The sequence below is a fragment of the Delphinus delphis genome, chromosome 3 (genome assembly GCF_949987515.2).
Source record: "Delphinus delphis chromosome 3, mDelDel1.2, whole genome shotgun sequence".
Taxonomy (NCBI): domain Eukaryota; kingdom Metazoa; phylum Chordata; class Mammalia; order Artiodactyla; family Delphinidae; genus Delphinus; species Delphinus delphis.
In genome coordinates, this window is record NC_082685.1 from 95,026,122 (window position 1) to 95,049,338 (window position 23,217).

The 23,217-nt window shown below is 40.5% G+C and overlaps 1 protein-coding gene across 2 annotated transcripts in view; it reads right to left on the reverse strand.

Moving 5' to 3' along the window:
- LNPEP (leucyl and cystinyl aminopeptidase) overlaps nt 1-12,448 on the reverse strand; it is a 105,659-nt gene extending 93,211 nt beyond the window's left edge. For both annotated transcript variants that reach the window (XM_060009113.1, XM_060009112.1), the window contains exon 1: nt 12,302-12,448. In XM_060009113.1, the coding sequence (XP_059865096.1) occupies nt 12,302-12,320 (19 nt within the window). In that variant the 5' untranslated portion in view covers nt 12,321-12,448. The remainder of the gene's footprint in view (nt 1-12,301) is intronic.
- Nucleotides 12,449-23,217: the final 10,769 nt, after the last annotated feature.

Below are 23,217 nucleotides of genomic sequence, written 5' to 3' on the forward strand. Positions count from 1 at the left end.
ATAACCCACACAAACAAAAGCTCTTAGGGGTCCACAATAATTTTTAAGAGTATATAAAAGGGGTCCTGAGATGAAAAAGTTTGAGAAGCGTTAACTGTGCCTTCAAAGATAAAGAAAAAAATTCCCAAACTCTCCAGAGATCTTGATTCAAGCATGGACGTCTCAGTATATTGTTAGAAAATGTATATAGAGTAAACACATAAAGTAAGGAAAGTAAATATAGAAGGTCTGAATAACTCTATAGTAGGGCCGGAAGGGACAAGGGATTTTGGATCATCCTGGATTCCTGGGTCCAGAAAAAACTACTTGAATTTAACCATATATGCTCCTTTGAGCATCCTCAGGCAGGAACGTGGACTTCAATAATTTGTCCCTATGAAAAAACACAACCTTCTTTACCTTCAGGTAAACAAAATTGTCCAAAACGGAGGCTGCCTGTTATGGACTGAATTGTTCCTCCCCCGCCCCCAGCTTCATATATTGAAGCACTAATCCCCATTGTGACTGTTTTGGGAGACAGGGCCTTTAAGGAAGTGATTAAGGTGAAATGAGGTCATAAGAGCAGGCTGACAGAACTGGTGTTCTGAGCAGAGGAAGAGACACCAGGGGCTCTCTATACACACAGAAGAAAGGCCACGTGAGGACACAGCACGAAGGCAGCCATCTGCAAGCCAGGAAGAGGACTTTCACCAGAAACCAACCATGCCGGCATCTTAATCTTGAACTCCTAACCTTCACACTGTAGGAAAACTTTTGTTAAGCTACCCAGTCTGTGGTACCCTGCCTATACTCTGTTTCCATGTAAGCACTCCATAAATATACTGAGTAAGAGGGGGAAAAGGAGAGTTTTTAAGTGGGAAGGAGATGTTGAATAAATGTCTTTACAGTTCACACACCATTATTTATGTTACGTGGCCACTAAGCAGATGTTTAAGTGTTGTTCTTCTCAAAATGTCACCTATTTTTTTACCTTTGATTAATATCAGGACAGAAACATCCACATTTTTTCCTACTGGTTAGTGTCAGGTCTAAAATTCATGCTTTCATATTTCAGTTCATACTATAATTAACTCATACCATTAGTTATTCTATTTTGTCAAGAGAGCCCTGCCTGTCAATGGCTTTACCTACCTGACAGCCATGACACAGCTTCACCTCCTTTACTCTTTCCGTAAGGCCAGCTGAATGCTTATGCATAACCAATTCATGCCTCTTACCAATTGTGGGATATTAGGAAATTCCTTTCTAAAAGTCAAATCTAATTGGCTTGGGAATTGTTTTTGTGGCTCTCTAATGAAGGGCAAAATAGCCCAATGGCAGGTCAGCCAGAAAGCCCTACAGCACTGCAGGAAAAGAAATTGATTTAACTGTACCACTTTGGTCTCAAATGCACAGTAGCTCTCTAGCTATGAAAAAGGCACATAAGATGAAAGGACAAGGGAGGAAAATGTTGGGTCATTCTTTAATTTTGATTTTGAAAATGCTTCAGAGTAAGAGACACCCTCTCTCTAAGCATCATCTTCCCTCCCCTCAAACACAGGGACCATGTCTTATTTAGCACTATCTTGCCGGTACAAAGCACAGGGTCTGAAACACAGCAAGTGCTCAAAATGCATTTCAATGGAAACGGAAGCTGAATGAACACTGATAAGAATATTCAAAAAAAGCGCCTTGAAATTACTCTATTTGTTATAGAGATATTTATAGAAAAAGGAAGAGCACTGAAATTCAACTTTACTTGCAAAAAATAAAAGAAAAAAACCTCCAAATTAAAAGAGCACAGACAAAACAAAATTGCTATTTAAATGTTTTAGAGTTGTTTGATGTAATATTAGTCTTAGATAACATTTACTGAATATCCAATATGTATGAAACACTGTATTAGATGCCAACTCTAGTAGCAACCAAATACAAGAGAACTGTGTTTTTAATCTGTTAAATGTAACTGACAGTCCCTGGCTGAACAAGCATGCATGTTCTTTACACAGAATTCGAAATGTGGTTTTAACCACTGAGAACATGAATCCTAAACTAGTGGTACCTCTGCTTTCATAACATACTTTATCCTTCTTTGAGCATTCCTGGGAATAAATGTGGACTCCAGTAACTTATTCCTGTGGGAAAACACTATCTTCTTAACCCTGAGGTATCCCAGGGGCAATTATAGCCCAAGATGAGGAATACCTCTACTCGTTCCCATGCAATCCATCCATATAGCCACCAAACACTTGAAGGATTATTCCTTACATCCTTTACCTTGATGTTTGATCAAAATCACTACCTTGTATGTTTCAGAAGTTCAAAATGTTATCTTTGTGAGGAAAACAAACAAAATCCAGATCCAGAGCCTCCTGGCAGGGTGGAAGTAAGGAGGTAAACTGCCATAATTCATAATAGATTCTTAGAGCCAAAAGCTGCTGCCAAGTTACATTTATTCAGCAAAAATAATAATAAAATAAGGGTGTCACTGTCACTAGCAGAAATACAAATTCACTAGTAAAACTAGCTTCTTAGTAAGCTTCCTGTGAGGAAACATAACAAAATAGGTATGAATTTAAATACACATTATATTATAGACATGTTTGTTTGCATTCGTGACGCTATTTGTAGGCCTTGTTACCAGTAAACAAAGTATGTTTATTCTATATCCTCATGTTAACACTACCCCTTCTGGTCTTTAATTCATCACCATTTCAACCCCACCTAACAGACAAAATATATATAATACCTAAGACTGAAATAAGTTCTACTTGTACGAATAATGAGGTGTTGCATATTACATTTGCTTGAAGGAACGGGAAAAACACACCTAAGCCAGAATTAAATTGGATGTAGAAATGAGTAGTTCCTCTAGTTTGGCAACACTTCCCTGAAAGTGTTACAAATGCATAATAATGGTTAATAAATATAAAATGGAAAGAATCCTCCCTTATACTAGCCTCAAGCCTTTAGTAAACAAGATACAAGAAATACCATTTCAAAATCTCACCATGGCTGGAATATGCCAAACTATCATGTACCTTAAACTTCAGTGAATATCAGAAAAAATTTTGAGTTTCTGTGCATATTTTAGTTTTTTAACTAAAGATATTAAAACATCTCAGTAATATCCTTAAAGAAGAATCACAGAGCTAGTGAGTGAGGAGTTAGGATTTGAATGCAGCAGTCTGACCTGCCCTTCACTATTATGCTACACTATGCAGTAGTCTTATGAAATGAGGTAGATTCATGGACAGATCTCCAAAATGAAGAAATAAAAGTACTGACATATATACACTAATATGTATAAAATAGATAACAGATAAGAACCTGCTATATAAAAAATTAAATTAAAAAAAAAAGAAATAAAAGTACAAAACCAAATGTACCCAAGGAGAATGGTGTGGGATGGGACCTGTCCTTCTCAAAGTCTGATAGTCTTTGAAGAGAGTATACTGATTTGTGCATCCGTATACCTTTAAAAAAAATTAATTCTACTGGAATATAAGCTCCTCAAGGGCAGAGACCATTCTTTATTCATATTGTACTTCAGCTTTAAGAATAAAGCTTGGACTAAGTTAGCATACAGTGAAGGTATTTATTTGAGGGAGTATCTTTTAAAAAAGAGTTAAGTGGGGATGTGTCAAAGACAAATTAAAAAAAAAAATCTGTTAACTGAGCTAGTTTAAAATGGTATGCAAGAAAATTTGTATTAAAACATTCACAGTATGCTTCTTCTCTGACCCCCACTCCTGACTCCCCAATGCAGAAGAATGCAGCAAGGAGACATGGAAAACTAATTTTGGTTTGTTATACTTTTAATCTTGGTGATAAAAATAAGAGGTGAAGAAAAATTATTAGCATGATGTAAACAGGAAGAAATTCAAAATGAAAAAAAAGGGAAAACAACAACAAAAAAAAGAGAAGAAAATAATTAAGTAGATTTGAACCCCAGCACTACCTGGTTTCAGTGAAAAAGAATTAAGCCCAAAGCACTCATCTACAAAATTTTTTGTACTATATATTTCTGCATTTATTTTCTCTGGTTGTTATCCACAGTGGAATTAATACAGAACAAAGAGAAAATATAAAATTTACAATAATGTACAAGGTTCTAACAATAACCATTTAATTCTACTGAATAGCACTCAAAAACAGTGTCAATTCCACAGAGGAAATAATCTAGTAAAACAATTCTGGCTAGAAGACACCAAAAAGCATCAAGTTAACAGTGCAACAGTGCAATAGTACATGGACTAAAAATAGACCAGTTCAGAATACTGAGAGCATTTAGTTCCTTTATCCTTATATTTATTATTATGACAATGATCAGAATTCACATAAAGATATGCCATTTTAGTCACTTAAAAGTTAGCTAATATCCTTGTGGGGAAAATAAAATTATTTTAGCTTAATTTTCAATTTTCTTTTCCTTTTCTAGGCTAATTATTTTATCCTAATGTTTATATTTATGTCAAATATGTCCTCCAGTCAAACTTATAATCTTTATCTTACAAAATATTTCTAAAAATTTTTCCTCATAACATAGGTCCCACAGTCCTTGACAATCCTCAGGGCACCTCTTAGAAAGATTTAGCTATAAAAAGTCATTGAAAATGTCATTGATGACTAAATATTTATGCTCATTAATCTCTCGGGCAAAGCTACATACCTTTGTAAAATCTAAAGCTAAAAAGTTTATCTTTAATTCCATCAACTACCTGGATATTGTTTCAAAAAAATCTTAACTGCAACCGCAAAAAAAAAAAAAAAAAAAGAAAAATTTTCTGGGGCTTCCCTGGTGGCGCAGTGGTTGAGTCTGCCTGCCAATGCAGGGGACACGGGTTCGTGCCCCGGTCCAGGAGGATCCCACATGCTGTGGAGCGGCTGGGCCCGTGAGCCATGGCCGCTGAGCCTGCGCGTCCGGAGCCTGTGCTCCGCAACGGGAGAGGCAACAACAGTGAGAAGCCCGGGTACCGCAAAAAAAAAAAAAAAAAAAAAAAATCTTAACTGCATAATTCCTTAGTTAACATGAAAAACGGCATTCAGCATAATAAATTATGAGTTTTATTATGAGTGTTTATTATGAGTGATTTAACAGAGAGTGCATATCACTGCATGAGATCTGCAGAAGTTTCTAAGAACTCTTCGATATACAGAATGCTTATGAGTTAGATAACACTTCAGTTGGTGAATAAATTTGCTAAACTTGATCTCAGATGGATTTGAACAAATAATTATTTTATTAATAATTCTGAAATATTTCTCCATCAGAATGATAAAACACAAAGTAAATGATAGTACCAAATCTATAGCAAATACTGTCCATATACAACTTACTGAGAGTCAGTTTGATTATCATGAACCTATTTTTTTTTAAAATAGTGATTATCCATAAGTCTGGGATTGTAACCACATTTTTTTTTACCAATAGCTATTGTCACTTGATTATTTGCCAAGAAAAGCTTCTATGTATGAATTCTTCAAGTCTTTATCTCAAAAGCATTTCCCAAATTGGCAATTAATTACAACAGAGCTATGTACCCAACTGCAATGAACAACTGCACTCTAGGCTAGCCACACTTTAGTGAACGTGAGTTTATTTCTATCCAACTCAGCACACTATCATTTTTATCTAATCTCCAAGCCGGACTAGACCCTCCTTCCTACATTGCATTATTTTTCTGTGTGCTTCCTCCAAATGGAAAATTACTAAGCATCTCGGTAGCTTGTATGGATGCAGATGGAAGTGAGGCTGCTGTTTTAAACAGCAATGCATTTCTTATTCCCACAAACACCCAACACTCTACCCTCAGTTTGAGCTGTTTTCTTAATCTAGGTGTCCAATCTAGATACTGAAAGGACAATGTCAGTGCCCCAAAAGGTTTAGGGACTGAACATTTAGTTTAAAGAGCGGAGAAACTACTGCTAAAAGTATAAGGGGAAACCAGCCCAAACTTACAGGCACAATCTTAATATATCTAGTACACGCTAGTTCCTCCCACCAAGCCCCAAGGGGCTTACTTAGCCATTGAGGCCCTTTTGACAATTATGGGACAAGAAGAAACTAGACAAATATTATACTACTTCTGTCTTCAAATCACACTACTAACACCAACTTAAAGAAAGATCTTTTAAACATTTAGCCCTCCTTAATCACTCCCACTAAACTCCATTTTTCCTCTAAACAAAACTCTGGAATGGTGTAATGTTGTTGAGGTGATGAATATTCTAACAACTGTTTTAAATCTTATAAAATAACAATTTCAGCTGTGACCCAAAGCCTCCTTAACCACCGGAAAGTTCCTCTATGACACCAAATGACACCTGAGGCAATTGTCTGGGAAACAGTACCACACAGTCCTGGTCATCATTTGCTGTGAGATCCAGGAAGGAAAGGAGCACATCCAACCCACAGAGGTACCAGTTCTCTCAATGCACTTCCCATTCTCCTGTTCTCTCAGCTTATGAAGCTCTCCCTGTAGAACATCAGAAAACCTCCTTAAACACCCTTCCTCCCAGATCTCTGGCTTGGCCTCCCCCAATAGCACCAGAGGTCTGGAGAAGACTCTGGACCATCCAATCCCCCAATCTATAGAAGTCCAGACAATTGGCTGGAGTTTTGTTTTGGTGACTTCATTCTTTAACTAAGTGGGAGGAATTCCCAGGAGGACCTTCATTAAGGAAAAGAGCTTCAACGGGTCTTCTACATTTGAACTTGATTCTCCACTGTTTTTTCAAACGCCCTTGGAAGCCTAAATTTTCTTTATTTGGAAAATGAACTGATTTCTAGTTTACATGCAAGGCTGGAATTTTTAAAAAACTGGTTCATTGTTCAACCATAAGCATCAGTAGAAAGGTGAAACAAAACCAGGCAATAAAGAACAGTGACTGCCACCACGATGGTCCCACAAGGTCAACAGCTCAACAGTACTCTCTATTTTTTTTTTTTTTCTTGAAATCTGAAACATTCAGGAAAGTGAACAGTACTAACTTACAAGTAACTATGACTTTTCTGACTAGGAAAGAGAAGCACACAGTATGATTAAACTCATGGCAAATGTTTTCTATCTCCTTCCAGGGCCTCCAAATGCCAGTCTTAACTCATTCATCCCCTCACCTCTCCATTCCTTTTGTCCAACCAGACCCACCTACTTCCCCTTTCCAACCCTGACTCTTATCTTTCAACCTCACACAACAGTGTCCTACTCTCCAAAAGAGACTCATTTCCAAGCCAAAGACTTGCAAGGCTCAATGTATGACCATTTTGAAAATCTCTGCCTATCAGCTTCCTCCTTACCTTAAATCTCTACATAGCTCTCACCTTCATTACTAATTCTCTTAAGTCCCAGTTTTCCCCAAAGATCTTTGGATTCAGAGTCCTACAGGCACTCCCAGGATAATCACAAATGGGTTACAACAATGAGTCAGGTTACAGGGGAATCCTGACCGCTCTTTCATAGACACAGGGACTCTTACTGTCACACTTACTGCACAGAAACACCAGGGCAATGAGCAGCCTTCTCTACAAAGACCACTGGATAAAAAAGGAGCTGTACCACCAAGGGCTCCAAAATTTCCCTCATTCCCATTCCTAGTTTCCAGTGAACACTCTTAAAAGGTACATACCTAGGAATTCAAATTAAAAAAAAAAAACAAAAACCTGTTTCTCAGCTTGCTCCAATGATATTAGGGAAAAGTGTAGTGGTATTAGCTCCAACTCCAACCTCCTACAGTTTTTAAGACATGTGGTAGCTAATTAACAGAACATGGCTGCACTGTCCTCCTCATCTCAAGGGCCAAGAACCACAGGCCTGATTTAGCTCCATCCCAACTTCTGGGGTAACTCCGGCTAAACTCCTCTATATCTCAATCTCCTAACATTTTCACAGAGAGAGTCAAAACGAGGCTGTTTTCTAACAGGAGTGTTACACTTAATTAGTAGAAATGTAAACTTATTGTTGGCAGATGTTATATGAACAGGTTATAAAGACAATCCTGTACATTTATTTCATAATTAGAAATCTTCTATATTTTCTTCTTCTGTATTCTATTATTTTCATATTCTTCTATATTCTATTATTTTCATATTAGCATGAAAATAAAACTAGATTATTCCATTTCATTTCTCTTATTGAGGTTAGCATTAACTGATAGCAGGTTTGTGGGGCTTTTTGTAACTGTGCCTAGCAGAAAATCTACTTGTAAACAGGCATTTCAAAAATGGTGTCTGAATTACTGAGGAGGAAATCAATCCTTGCTTATTTTCTATATGATAATTTCCTTATAACCAATCTTTATGGTTCTATCTCTTTCAAGCTGAGTTCTCAAGAATCATTTACAGATAAATGATAATCACTGGTTTTAACTGTTTCTAAAATATGCTGTCTATTTATCTTGTCTCAAGATACTTTTTTTGGGCAAGTTGTTATGTAAAGTGAAGAACTTTTCCACCTCTGCTTTCCAGTTAAAAACTGGATTGGTTTCTAGTTACAGCCTCAACCTTATACTATTAAATGATAACATTCAAATCCAGTACACTCCTATTTCCCTTAACTGAAATAAATATTTAAGACAGAAGGATAAAAGCAGAATTTAACTTATATCCCATCATATAGAGGAACTATTATCTTCCATTTTTAAGGTTTTTTTCTCAATATGGTAAGTTATCACAGAACAAAAGAAAACTGTATATGAACAGAATGTGGTAAGCTCACATTTTTGACAGTTGCTAAAAAAAAAATTTAAAACAAATGCATACCTATAGGATAAATGTTATTTGTAAGATTAAAAAGGTGAAATCACAATTTTATACTGCCTTACAATCCATGAATATCTAATTAGTTGTCCAGACTTCCCATTTTGGAAGTTGGGAAATACTTGCACTTGGATGCCAATCTGAAAACAAAAAAAAATAGTTTTATAAGACAGGAAAGTCCCCCTTGTTTGATTATGCACCAGGCTGTAGTACTAAAGTGATTACTGGGGGCTTTGGGGAAAAAAAACTGTTTAAATTATGTTTTCAGTGCTGGAGCTTCAAAATGTCATCCTTTTCCACCCTCTGAAGATTTACTTTGGGCCATACCACAAACTAGAAAGCATTTAAAGATACACACACACATATACACATAAATATATACATATGGAATTTGCTTATCTAGTAAACTTCTCAAAAGCTCCCTTCTGGTGAATACTTCTAGTAAGCTCAAAATGAAGTGCAGATTCCTAGACCCAACCTCAGACCTCCTCAATCAGACTCTGAGGGTGAGCTCTGTATTTCCATTCCTTAACATAAATTTAAATTATTCTAAAATACCCCAACACTGCATGCAAATGAGAACAAATAAAACTAGGTGGTCATCAAATAATTACTTGCCCTAATGTAGTACATCTATCAAAAGACCTCTAGAGTTGCTATCTATTTTTTGTTTGTTTTTTGGTAATATATCAATCACTGCTCCCTAACAGTTTCACTTCTACCTGCCTAACAGAACATAATAGTTATTACCAAACGAACCTTGAGTACTAGTCCAGCATATTTCTCTCCCCATAAAAAGAGCACCAAAGATCCAAAGCCAGACTGGATATCTAGTCTTCAGCATAATAGTCACGAGTCCCCACCAAGGGCAAGACCAAAAATATCTCCTGAGCCAAATGGAAATTCTTGGCAATAAGGTGCCTCCTAGTAAGCCCTTTCTGGAGATGTGCATATTAAATGGATTACAGCAGTGTGTTACCTCGACAGGTTAACATAGGACAGTCATCAAATAAATCCATTATCAGCAGGCAGAGAGCAGGGTCCAAGAAAAATGAGCCATACCTGAAGCAACTTTTGACAGAAAACACGGAAAGTAGAAAAAGCCTTACTGGAACAGATGGGTACTGAAAACCAAATTAGCAAAACAAACTGAATTTGCCTCCTTTACAAATTTACCTTTTCAGGCGGTGAAATCATTGACAAGATTTTAACTGAAAGATACGTGGGTCCCAAATTACTGAAACTTTTTTGTTAAGCTCTCACACCTCTCTCCATATACAGGGATATATGAGAAAATGTAAGTGGTGACGATTTTATTGAAAGAGAATAAATGTGTAACAAAAGCCCACACCAAACTTGATAAACCCTGCAATAATAAATTCTATGGGTAATGGAATACTCTGCACCAGAACACCCAGACCTATGGGAGAATTAGATGTTACCTATTCTTTGTACTCAAAAGGATTAAGTACAAAGATAAACATACTTTACACTATACCCTGTCCTGTTTGAAGACACTAGAAAATTCTACAGTTATTCTTCAAAAGTTCTGAAATAAATAATGAGTCCACCTTAAACCTGAAAAGCACCTCAAATTGCTAGGACCTAATTTCTTGTTGACTTTAGTTGTTGTAGTTTCTATTCTCCTTGTTAAAGGACGCTAGATAATGAGTGATTAATACATTAACTAAAATGATGCATTGCTAAACTGTCTCCAGCACAGACTCTGAAAAATCTGGAAGATAGACAGGAAAGGATTAGAAATCCAATTTCCTACATGAAAGTTGAAGCATTGCTTCTTTTTTGTTCTCCTCTCTGGGGCTTTTCCACTGCCCTCCCAAATGTGACAATTTGCAAATATTCACATCTAGAGAAGCATATGCTAAAACTATTCTAAGACGGGAGAAAACACCCCAATTTTAAGACTTGAGAATGTACTTTAATTCTGTAGGCACAGGTTCACCAAATCAGCTAGCAAAAATCTTGACCAACTGGGTGACTCAGCCTTGCTGTGAGGTTTTTTTTTTTTAATTTATTGGAAACTTCTCGTTTAAAACCCCACAAACATGGAATCTCCAAGCTTTATACCTAGAACAAAGAAAAAGCCTTGGAATACTCATTGGAAGGGATTTAAGGATTTGTATTAAACATATTCTATACCAAAGTACTAGATGGTCTCTAAGCTTCCTTTCAGCTCAAATCTTCCTTATTTTTCTTAGTAACTTTACCAGACTATCCTTAGAGCCTTAGTAATTACAAATAGAACCTGAATGAGAAAGAAAATTCAGAATTAAAGTTGTCATCATTAAGCCTAATTAAACAGGCAGGAAGATGGCAGTAGAATAAAGCATTCTGAATTAGGGACAGGGAGAAGTACGAGTAGTTCGCAGTCCCATGAATGAAACACCGCATACAACAAAGTCTGGCTAGGGTTTAGGACATAGTGGACAACGTTTCTGTCTCCTGGGTGGCAAAAGACCCACCCAAACAGGGATAGATTTTGTCTTCCATTAATGCGACAAACTACTGATATCTATCCTAAGTAACCAACCACCCGCAGGAAAACACATGTCAACTAGAAAGATGACTCTCATTTTAGTGTGAATTCTCCCTTACTGGCAGTTTTCCTACTTTCTATCCCAAAAGGGAATCCATATACTCAACGCCGCAAACTGTAAGACATCTCACCCCAACACTGTGACTCTGGCACTTCTGGTCCAAACAAAAGCCATCGTTTTAAGTAGGGTGGGATTTGTTCGCTCCATTCAGTAAAGGGCTGTGGCTGTTAGCAGAACATCCTGCAGGCTCCTGCTTTGACACTTGCCTCAAGTCACACTGTGCAATCACCGTGACGGACCCTTGATATTTAATGAGTCTTCGACTGAAAAACTGACATTCTCGGCAGCCAGGGAAACGAGGCTTGAACGCCCTGCGGAGTGCGTCCGAAACAGACGGGAGGGTGGCAATGCCGGCAGGAACCTCCTCGGCACTCAGCAGGGGTGATCAAGTCTTTCCACAAGTTTCTCTTCCTTCCACTAAATTAACCTGCCAAGCCCCCACCCCGTCCTATTAGGAAAAGTCACACCAGCAACTCGCTGAAGGACGGGGGGGACAGCTCCCAGCGCGCCACAGAAGTTGGGTTTGGTCGTGGTTTAACCCTTCCTGCCCCAGAGCCATGTCCGACACCCCCTTCACCCGGGGCAAACCCAGGCTGCCAACTTTCCCGCTGCCCCCTCCTCTGCGCACAGCAGCCCAAACTTTGCTGTTCGTCCACCTGGGCGCGCCGCGGAGCGTGGGGTCTGGCCGCACCCGACACCGCCCCCACCCGGGGCAGGCGGTGGCGCTGACCTTCACGCCAGCCCCCTGCCAGCGACCGCTGCCGCCCGCCCCCTCCCCCGAGCCTCGAACTGCCTCCCGCGGTCCCCTTCCACCGCCCCCAAACGCTCGCGGGAAAACCGCGGCGGGGGCGACTGCAGCTCGACCTCGCGTGTCACGACTGCCCACGACCCTCTGGGCCCCAGAGAGCACCGGTCCCGGCCCTGGCTCCTCTGGCCGCCCACTCACCATCCGTGAAGGGATCCATTTTCCCCCCGCCGCGGCTCCTTTCAGCCGGAGAGCCCAAGCTTCCTACTCCAAGAGCTGAAGCGGCCCTGCCGACTGAGCATGCCCAGCGCGGCGCCGAGGGCTGCCGGGGAGGTGCCGCGAGGGGCGGCGCCGCTCCGCCCACTCTGAGATCCGCCGCTCCGGGTTTTCGCTACAGCTGCAGAAAGAGCGAGGGAAACTAGATGAAAAAGCACCACACAGGCCTTGGCTGACTCCTGGGAGAGGAGCGGGAGGAGCGGGTTAGATCTGGGGGCGGGTCCATGGGCGTGGCCGGAGCAAGCCTCGCCCCTGGCAGAAAGGCCGGTGGCTCTGTCTCGTCCAGTGCTCAGAACAGCGGTCAGTCATCAAGCAAATGTGATGGCCAGTTGCGTCCGGCCGGGCCTGGCCCTAGACGCCAGGAACCCGGCACCGAGCCGGTAAAACACGGTCATTGCCCCGTGGAGCAGACATTCCAGAGACAGACAATAAACTAACACAAGACACACGAGGCTGAAATAAATGCCCCGTTGAGCATTAAATTAGGGTGATGTGATGGAGAACGAGTGGGTCGCTAATTCGGATGTCTTGGTGAGGAGAAGCCTGGCTGGGAGGTGCCACTGTAGCCGAGATCTGAAGGCAGAGTAGGAGGCTGCGGGCGAAGGTCGCTCCCCTGACAGCGAAGCTTCGCTTTCCCTGGGGAGTCCGACTCCGGGAAGCTCACTCCGCCAAGGCTCGAGGGAGCACACACTGTGGTTCGTGTCTGTAGGGCTGTGCGCTCACTGCACAGTGGTCCCAAGCGTTCGGTGGCCTGGAGACTGAAGGGAGGCGGGGACCCCAGCGGAGCAGAGAGCACCCGGGGTCCTGTCCTCGGGCTAGCGGTTCGGGGCGCGGCCTCTACGTGCAGGCGGATCACAAAATCCGGCACTGGATCCGCCGGGGCCGCGGGCGCCGCAGGATGTGGGCAGAAGGCAGCCCAGCCGAGCCTTAAATCAACACCTGCGGCTCCCCGGGGTGCCGCCGCTGCGGCCCGCGGCCAGGCCAGGCAGAGCTAGGCCGGAGAAGCGGAAACTCTCTTGGTCGCCCCCGCCGCACAGCACTCGCGCTCTAGCCTCCAGACCCCAGCCCCAATTGTTTACAGTGGCAAACCCGGGCAGGCACAGCGAACCTTCGGGATGAAATAACCAGGGGCCCCGTGAGTCCCGGGAGGCTCGGCGGGGCGCTGCTTCTTCATCCCTTGCTCAGCGTGCGCATCGCCGCCACGCTGCGGAGTTCGCAGCCCTCCCAGAGTGCTGCCACCGCCAACTGTCCCTCTTCCCTCCTCCCCTAGCACAACCCTGGCCCCAGCAGCAACTTGGCTCCCGCGATGCCTCACTGCGCCTGCCAACTGTCACACGCTCCTCCGAGGCTGTCAACGGCAGAGCGTCGGGTGCAAACACGTGGAGGCGAGCGCAAACTGCCCGGGCAAACAGGGATGCCCGCGGTGCTGTTTGACCCGCGTGGGAATTAGAAATTAGGTTGCAAAGAAGTAAAATCGAAGTGCAATATTGTATTTTGCAATGTTGTATTTTTAAGTGTCGATTGTATTAAATCACCCACTTCCGCTTTAAAACCTCCAGTGGATACCGATCACTTAGAATAAAAGCGAAACTGTTAACTCTGGGACCTTATCTCCTACACGTGCTCACGATACTTTGTCTACAGAGGCCTTCTGGCTGTTAGTCACCAAGTTACATCCAATCATTCCTGTTGCATGTTCCTCGTGCAAGAACTGTTCCTTCTGCCTGGTACCTTACCTGGCAGTTCCTTCTTGTCTTTAAGGTCTCAACTCAAATGTCATCGCTGCAGAGAGCTCTTCCCTGACCACACAATCAAAAATAGGTCCACACATGGTCTACTCTAAAAAGACTGAGCCCTGCTTTAATACCTTCACAACAGTCATCGTTGTCTAAAATAATGTTTTTGTTTGTTCTTTCATTATTATCAATCTCCCTCTCAAGAATGCAAGCTCCACGAAGCCAGGGTCATCACCTTCATAAAGGGCTGTATCCTAATCCCTAGATAAGTATGCAATAAATAATTTGTGAATGGATGCAATGGTATTTTAAGTTCTAGTTGACGTGCAACGTTGAAAACCCTTCCAGAGAACATTTCTGCATTGAGTGGTGTGTTTGTGATCAGTACAGAGAAGGTGTCTATATCATATGATACCTCAAAGCTGCTCTCTTCCCATTGTGTTAAAGATAATCAGAGCCTTTAGGCTGCCTCCTCAATGCCCCCCTCCCAACTTCAGAACCAAAAATAGGAAGTGAACCACAGGGGCTGGTACATAAGTGTTCAAATATTATATAGTATATGCAGTGCTGGATTTTGTTAAAAGGACCCCACACATTGTATTGCTTAGATAAGAGGCTCTTACCTATATTTTAGGTCATGTCATGTTCCTTTGGAGTTATTTTTGCAATCAAAGCACTTAGTATCAGAGATATTTAAAACTCCACAGCTTGTTAAATCCCCTCACCTCACCTCACCTGTAAGCTATAGTCTATCATGCTTTTAAGTGTGAAACACGTTACCTTGTGTTTGGTCTTAAATACTTCAGTTCTACAGAGACTTGTAAAAAGGCTTCACCATTGCACTAGCATATATAGGTGGATCATCATGTCTTTTGAGATTTCTATGGCATAGAGACAAATAACTTCTTTATCCTCCCTTTGCCCACCTCTTGCCTCCCATCCCTCCTGTTCCTACACACACACACACACACACACACACACACACACACACACACACACAAATACATTAAGGACCATTTAAAGGCTTGTGGGTTGGTACCAGGGGTAAAAAGAGGAAAGAAAATCAAAATGTTTCAGAATCCTACCTACCCTCAAAAGAGTGAAAGTGAATTTTGTTTTGTTTGATTCTGGGTTTTTATTTTTTGGATACCATTTTACATTTCACTTCATAAAGCCTTTTTGAGGGAACACAATTTCACGAATTCACTACTGAAACCTATTATGTTTCAGTCTTTAACCTCCTCCTACCCTCCCACACAGAACTTCCTTTTTATTTAAGGGCATAATACTTTAAATTATTATGAAATAACTATATACTATCAGAGGAGATAGTGTGACATTATCTACTATATTCATTTACTATTTTCAGAATCTTTGACGTCTACCATTTACCATTTGAAAACCAAAAATTTGGAGGACTAATTATCATATATAATAAATAGCATGAAAGGAAGATATGAGCTCCTTGAATAACGAACAGCATTTATTTATAAAGGAGCAACAAACGTGCTAATCAGTGAAAACAGGAACTTTTTTTCATCAGAATAAAGCACTTCCTATACTATGGATCAGCTAACCCAGACTTCATTTAACAGAGAAGGGAATAGAAGTCTAAGAGGTTAGAAGATTTACTCACAGTCCAGTGGCAGACAAACTAGAACTCAGGAGGTCTGTGTTCTAAACCAGAGCTCTGGAGTTTCCTGTTTCTTCCCTATTCCCACAGGGAAATTAAGGTCAATGACAATAATCCATGGGAGGGATATGAAATAGAGAAATATAGCTAACTTCAGGCTACTGGACTGCTATTTCATCGTTCAATTGATATTCCAATATAATTTACTGAGTTCCATGTCACATTTAGGTGTAGCATTATTAAATATGCTTTCTAATTATTTTGAAATAAATAATTAAAAATACATTGATTCAGTGTACACGTTTGAAAATTATATTTGTTCAACACTCTTGAATAAATGGTGGATGCAGCTCGCTGCCAGGACACAGATGACCACCATGGGGTTTCCAGCCACTTCAAGGACTGGAGGGGTCAGTATCTCATCACTCCTGTAATATTTGCAGCACACATGCTCTGCATCAATTACGATGCTTGAAATTGTATCAAATTAAGAAATGCTTAGAGCACAGAGGAAAGCAGAATAATTCTCCAACAGAGTTCTGGTATAGCTTAGACTTTAGCAAAAAGATTCAGCCAAATGAAGTGAAAGCTTATCAGGAAGGAGCAGTTATATACTAGCTCAGATGCTTTGGACTACAAAACCAAAATGCTGAATTAAACCAGTTGGAACAATATGCAAATTTACCATCTCACATAACAAGTGCAGAGGTAAGGCCGTCCCCAGTCAGAGCTCCCCAACCTCATAAAAATCCAGCTTCTCCCTCTGTGTTCTCTCTGAGCAGTTTTCTGAAAGTCTGAGGACCGTGTAGTCAACAAGGTGGCTGTGTCAGGGAAGAAGAAAGAACCTTTTCTTTGATGTCTCTTTCTTAAGAGCAAGGAAACTTTTCTCAGAAACACCCTACTAGAACTCTTCTTAGGTTTCACTGGCCAAAACTGTAAGCCAGTCCCTGGAAATGAAAATGGGGTTCCTGTGATTGGTGTCTTAGACAAAGCAGAGTCAAGGATCACTTCCCTTATTTCATCTGGGGGAACAAGGGAGCACTTGGACAAAATCATTTTTATTATTCAAAAAGGGGTTAAGCAACCAAAATGTTAGGTAGGTCCACTTAATGTTATGAATACTGATATATTTTAATAATATTTTGATAATTTTTTCAAAACCCTAAGACTCTTGTACAGGAAATGTAAAGACAGAGCCCAATTCAATGTAATTTTTCATATGATTGATCAATATAACTAGGATTACAAACCTAGAAATGATATATTATGCAATCTTTAATTTTGAACTGAAAGTAACTACCAAAATGGAAAAATATCTTAGGCATTTGTATTAGTTTGCTAGGGTTGCTATAAAAAAATACCATAATCTGAGTGACTTAAAAGCTGTTGTCTCATAGTTCTGGAAGTTGGAAGCCCAAGATCAAGGTGTCAGTGGGGCCATGTTCCCTCTGAAGGCACCAGGGAAAGATATGTTCCAGGCAGGCCTCTCCTCTAGTTTCTGGTAGTTCCTTGACTTGTGACAGCGTAACTCCAGTCTTCACAAGGCATTCTTCCTCTGTGCATGTCTGTGTCCATATTTCCCCTTTTAATAAGGATACTAGTCAGATTGAAGCAGGGGTCCATCCTGCTCCAATATGACCTCATCTTAACTAATTACATTTCCAACCATATTTCCAAATAACATCACATTCTGAGGTACTGGGGGTTATGATTTCAACATATGAATTTTGAGGGGACACAATTCAGCTCATCATAACAGCATGTATATAATGGAAATAAAGAAGACAAAGTTGAAGAAAAATTTGGTTTCCAAGGACAGCATCAAGAAGTGAAAAGACAACCCAAAGAATGGGAGAAAATATTTGCAAATCATATACCTCACAGGGGACTTGTATCTAGAATATATAAACAACTCTTACGACTCAGTAATAAAAGACAAATAATCCAGGGCTTCCCTGGTGGCGCAGTGGTTGAGAGTCCGCCTGTCAATGCAGGGGACACGGGTTCGTGCCCCGGTCCGGGAAGATCCCACATGCCGCGGAGCGTCTGGGCCCGTGAGCCATGGCCGCTGAGCCTGCGCGTCCGGAGCCTGTGCTCCACAACTGGAGAGGCCACAACAGTGAGAGGCCTGCATACCGCAAAAAAAAAAAAAAAACAAAAAGACAAATAATAATCCAATTAAAAATGGGCAAAAGATCTGAATAAACATTTCTCCAAAGAAGATATACAAGTGGCCAATAAACACATGAAAAGATATTCAATATTACTAGCCATGAAACAAATGCAAATCAAAACCACAGTTAAGATACCACTTCATGGTCTGGTTGGCATAGGCATAGTATGTCTAGAATCAAAGAGCCAGATAATAATAAATGTTGACAAAGATGTAGAGAAATTGGAACCTTCACACACTGCTGGTGGAGATGAGGCAGCTGTGTTGAAAAATAGTCTGGCATTTCCTCCAAAGATTAAACATAGAGTTTCCATATGATCCAGCAATTTCACTTCTAGGTGTGTACCCAAAAGAATTGAAAATTTATGTTCACACAAAAACTGGTACATGAATGGTCATAGGAGAGTTATTCAAAATAGCCAAAAAGTATAAACAATCCAAATGTTCAACAAAGAAGTCAGTTACAGAAGATCATATATTGTATTATTTGATGTTTTCGAAATGTCCAGACTAGGCAAATCTATAGAAACAGAAAGTAGATTAGTGGTTGCCTAAGAACGAAGGGAGGGAGGAATGGGAAGTGATTGCTAATGGGTACAGATTCCTTGTGGGGAGGTGAAAATGTTCTAAATTGACCATGTTGATAGGTGCACAGCTTTGTAAATATACTAAAAACCATTGTCTCTGACTGGGACAAGTTGCTTAACCTCCCTGGGTTTCCTTTTCTCCTTTGCAAACTAAGGACAGCTACTTCCCTCTTAAGATTATTGTGAGGATAAGATGAACTAACACACCAAAAATGCTTTCAGCAGAGACTGGCACAAAATAAGCACTAAAGAGGTATTTGCTATTACTATTAAATGTGAATTGTAAACCTTTAATTCCATGTAGATTGCATGCAAAAAAAAGATTAGTCACACAAAGTATAATGAGAGAGCAAACAAATTTGTATAATGCTGACTTATTTTAACCTGATAATTTAAAATAATGGGGTCCTGAGGAAACCAAGTTTTTGGTATCGAGTTTATATCTGTCCTGCATCAGAAGGAGCCTCGCTAGGCCAGCAAATGGCAGAGATGGTGGGCCCTGCTCCAGCTGTGAAAACCAACCACAGACCCTCTTTAATAAAAGTCAGAGGATATAAAAACTATTTTTAGAAATGATCTCTAGCTGGAATTTTTGATTGACTTATTCTTTCTAGGGAGATGTTTACACTCCTGAAGATACTGATTCAGTTTTCATTTTCCTTTATTTCTTACAGCTATGCTGAAATAGAGCGTGGATAAGGTTCATTCCTATAAAATGTGTCCTTCAGATTTTTGTTTGTTTTTGAGCATGAGAAGGTCCTGTAATGTCAAATTACACTTGACTGTAATTCTTGACTGACTCTAGGCTGGCTCAGATGCTTTCTTCCTCCCTCTGGCTGATAGCTGCCAGCACAGGCTGTCAGTCAGTCAGCAACGGTTGTGGAGTGCCCATGGTGCCCAGAGACCAAAGAGAACAGAAAACAAAACACGAGCTAAAGTTTTGCTTTTAAGGCTTTACAATACACAGGGCCAGTTAAGACCAGCACACAGGATATATACATAATGCATAATACATGACGCCGAACTATACAATCATGGTCTAGCAGGACCATCTGATGCAAAATTGCCAAGTAGGCTTGTCTCTGAGTTCTCCGATGTCCCATTTTCTATTTTCCTTCCTCACTTCAAGGTGCTGCTTCACACAGTCAGTACATATTTATCAAATGCCATCTGTATATAATACCCATAAATAAGAGATACTGACCTCCAGAGCTTCCTACCCAACCAGTCCTTTCCGGGGTATTGCCTTCATTCCAGAATCCACTCCCCCAGTCCTCTCTTCCAGCTTCAGGGTCTTCTCTCCTTAAGGCCCTTTTGTCAGCTAGCTATAAAGAAATAGTAATTAAAAAAAACAAAGTCGGTCTTCCCTGGTGGCGCAGTGGTTGGGAGTCCGCCTGCCGATGCAGGGGACACGGGTTCGTGCCCCTGTCTGGGAAGATCCCACACGCTGCGGAGCGGCTGGGCCCGTGGGCCATGGCCGCTGAACCTGCGCATGCGGAGCCTATGCTCCGCAACGGGAGAGGCCACGACAGTGAGAGGTCCGCGTACCGCAAAAAAAAAAAAAGTCGCACTAAAGCATGAGTTGAAGCTTAATATTTTAACTTTTATTAACCCAAAGGAATGAATCTGTAATGGTGGAATTACAGAAGAAAAGGTTGCTGGATAAAGGGAGATGTATTTTGGGAAAAAAATCCATGAATTTCCTTTTTTAGGCAGCACTTTTTAGATTTGGCTTTGCAAGGCCAACACTGCAGGTGTTATTTCTTTCTGGATTCTCAGTGAGACCTGGTAGCCCACAGTTGGTATACTCCCTTGGACTTCAACTCTAAACACCTAGGCTTCCCAAAGAAATAGTTAACTGAAAGTAGGAGAATAATAAGCTTTTCCTGCCTGGTAACGGCATTTCTACAATATAGAACATTATTATTATTATTATTTTGCGGTACGCGGGCCTCTCACTGTTGTGGCCTCTCCCGTGGCGTCTCCCTCCCACCCTCCCCATCCCACCCCTCCAGGCTGTCACAAAGCACCGAGCCAATATCCCTGTGCCTTGCGGCTGCTTCCCACTAGCTATCTATCTTACTACGTTTGTTAGTGTGTACATGTCCATGACTCTCCCTTGCCCCGTCACTGCTTACCCTTCCCCCTCCCCATAACCCCAAGTCCGTTCTCTAGGAGGTCTGCGTCTTTATTCCTGCCTTACCCCTAGGTTCTTCATGACATTTTTTTTTCTTAAATTCCATATATATGTGTTAGCATACGGTATTTGTCTTTCTCTTTCTGACTTACTTCACTCTGTATGACAGACTCTAGGTCTATCCACCTCATTACAAATAGCTCAATTTTGTTTCTTTTTATGGCTGAGTAATATTCCATTGTATATATGTGCCACATCTTCTTTATCCATTCATCCGATGATGGGCACTTAGGTTGTTTCCATCTCCGGGCTATTGTAAATAGAGCTGCAATGAACATTTTGGTACATGACTCTTTTTGAATTTCGGTTTTCTCAGGGTATATGCCCAGTAGTGGGATTGCTGGGTCATATGGTAGTTCTATTTGTAGTTTTTTAAGGAACCTCCATACTGTTCTCCATAGTGGCTGAACCAATTCACATTCCCACCAGCAGTGCAAGAGGGTTCCCTTTTCTCCACACCCTCTCCAGCATTTATTGTTTCTAGATTTTTTGATGATGGCCATTCTGACTGGTGTGAGATGATATCTCATTGTAGTTTTGATTTGCATTTCTCTAATGATTAATGATGTTGAGCATTCTTTCATGTGTTTGTTGGCAGTCTGTATATCTTCTTTGGAGAAATGTGCTGGGTGGTATTAACATGGGAACTCCTTACAGAGGCAGGAACCTGAAATATTGTATTGAAAGAAAGAAATATGGTATAATTCAACAGCGGAAGGCATGAACTTTGAAGTGTGGGAAATCATGTGTGTAAATACCTAAAGATGAGAATTAATGAGTCATAGACTGAGAATAGGAAACTGGTTACTCAACCTTATCTGGGAGTATGGTAGAAGATGAGGACCTCGGGGGAAAGGAGAACAAATTAGCAAAAGATCTTGAAGTTATGGTTGAGGTTAAGTTTGAAGAAGTGATTGAGGTATAGAAAGGTTTTTCTATCTTGTTAAGTCTGCATTTCTCAGACTTTCTAACCATTTCTCTTTATGAATATTGGAAAAATTTTCCTGATTTAAATCCTGAACAAATGGTCTGTTTATACTGCTAACTTCTTAAGTATGATACAGTATTAGGCACCCACAACTTTATTTCTGAGAAATCAATACTACACAGTCAATACCACCAACCAGTTTCCATCCTAAGGAGCCTCTATGTAAAAGTGTTCTGCATTTGCATATTGGAAAATAAATTATTATGGTTTCTGGGAATATGCTAGAGTAGGTACCCTAACCTTCTTGCTAAAAATAACTAAAAATGTAGAATGAAATATATTTTTAAATTATTTTAATGCATTCGTGACCTGAAAAGTTAGTAAGGAATAGTCATGGATAAAAAACTAAGTGAAAGCAGGAAACCTGAGGGGTCAGCAGAAGGCTGAAGTCAATGTTCTCCTTGACGGCATCTGAAGCTTCAGTTTTTAAGCCTTTGAGAACAGAGGGGACAGAGGACAAAGCCTGGGCCTGCCTGAGGTGGGGAACATAATAGAAAACAAAATTCAGGTATAGTCTGTTTATAAACGACTCATATGAAACTAAAGAATACAGAAAAATTCAAAGTAACAGGGTACAAAAAGATGTATCAAGCAAATACTGAATCAAAAGAAAGCAGTGACATAGTTTTGTAAGTATCTGGAGAAATTGTACCTTACTATGAAAAAGGCTTACTAGATACAAGAGATTAATATTTGATACTGACAAGTAAGAATATAGGGGTAAGAAGAAAGTGAATTAACACTGCTTTTCAGAAAAATAATCTGACACTAACTATTAAAATATTAGATTATGTAAAATACACATACGCTTCAACCCAGCAAATCCACTTCTTTCATAATCCTTTTCACCCTTTCTTCCTTATGATTTGGACACATGACTTTGATGAGATTAAGGTTTTAGGAAGCAGACAATATAATAAATTGTTGATTTAAAGTCTGTAAATGTAATTATGTGTTGAATGAAAAATAGTGCCATAGTTGAATGGAAATAAGGTCATAATGAATTTAGGTAAAGAGGTATTTGTTGCAGAGTAAAAATGTGGCCATTATAAACAACCTTGTGTTTGGTAGACATTACATTAATGTTTTAGTAGAAAACTAGATCCCCCGACTATTTAGAGGCCTTCCTTGCATTTTGGAATGGAATAAACCCCTCCTCCCCCCCAAAAAAAATTCCAAAAAACAAAACCAAGAAAAACCCTAGGAACTTCCCTCAGAAAATTAGGATCTCTCCTAGTAGGTCCTGGCCAGGCTTGCTTCTCTGGAATCTCAAATAGACCCAATGACATAGCAAAGAATGAAATACAGAAGTATGAACATGAAGTAGCACAAGAAATTCCTGTCATGGTAGTAAGCTGGACTCTTGAGGGCTGAAGGGCCTAGTCTCCCTGACACAAACCCTAAAGAGGGAGCAAGTCATTGCTCTGGGCTCCCCTGATCTGGAAGGTTTCTCATTCTGAGTGGGCTCTGGAAACCACAAAATTTTCCCTGTGCCTCTGTGAGGAATCAGGGAAGCATGGAGAAGTT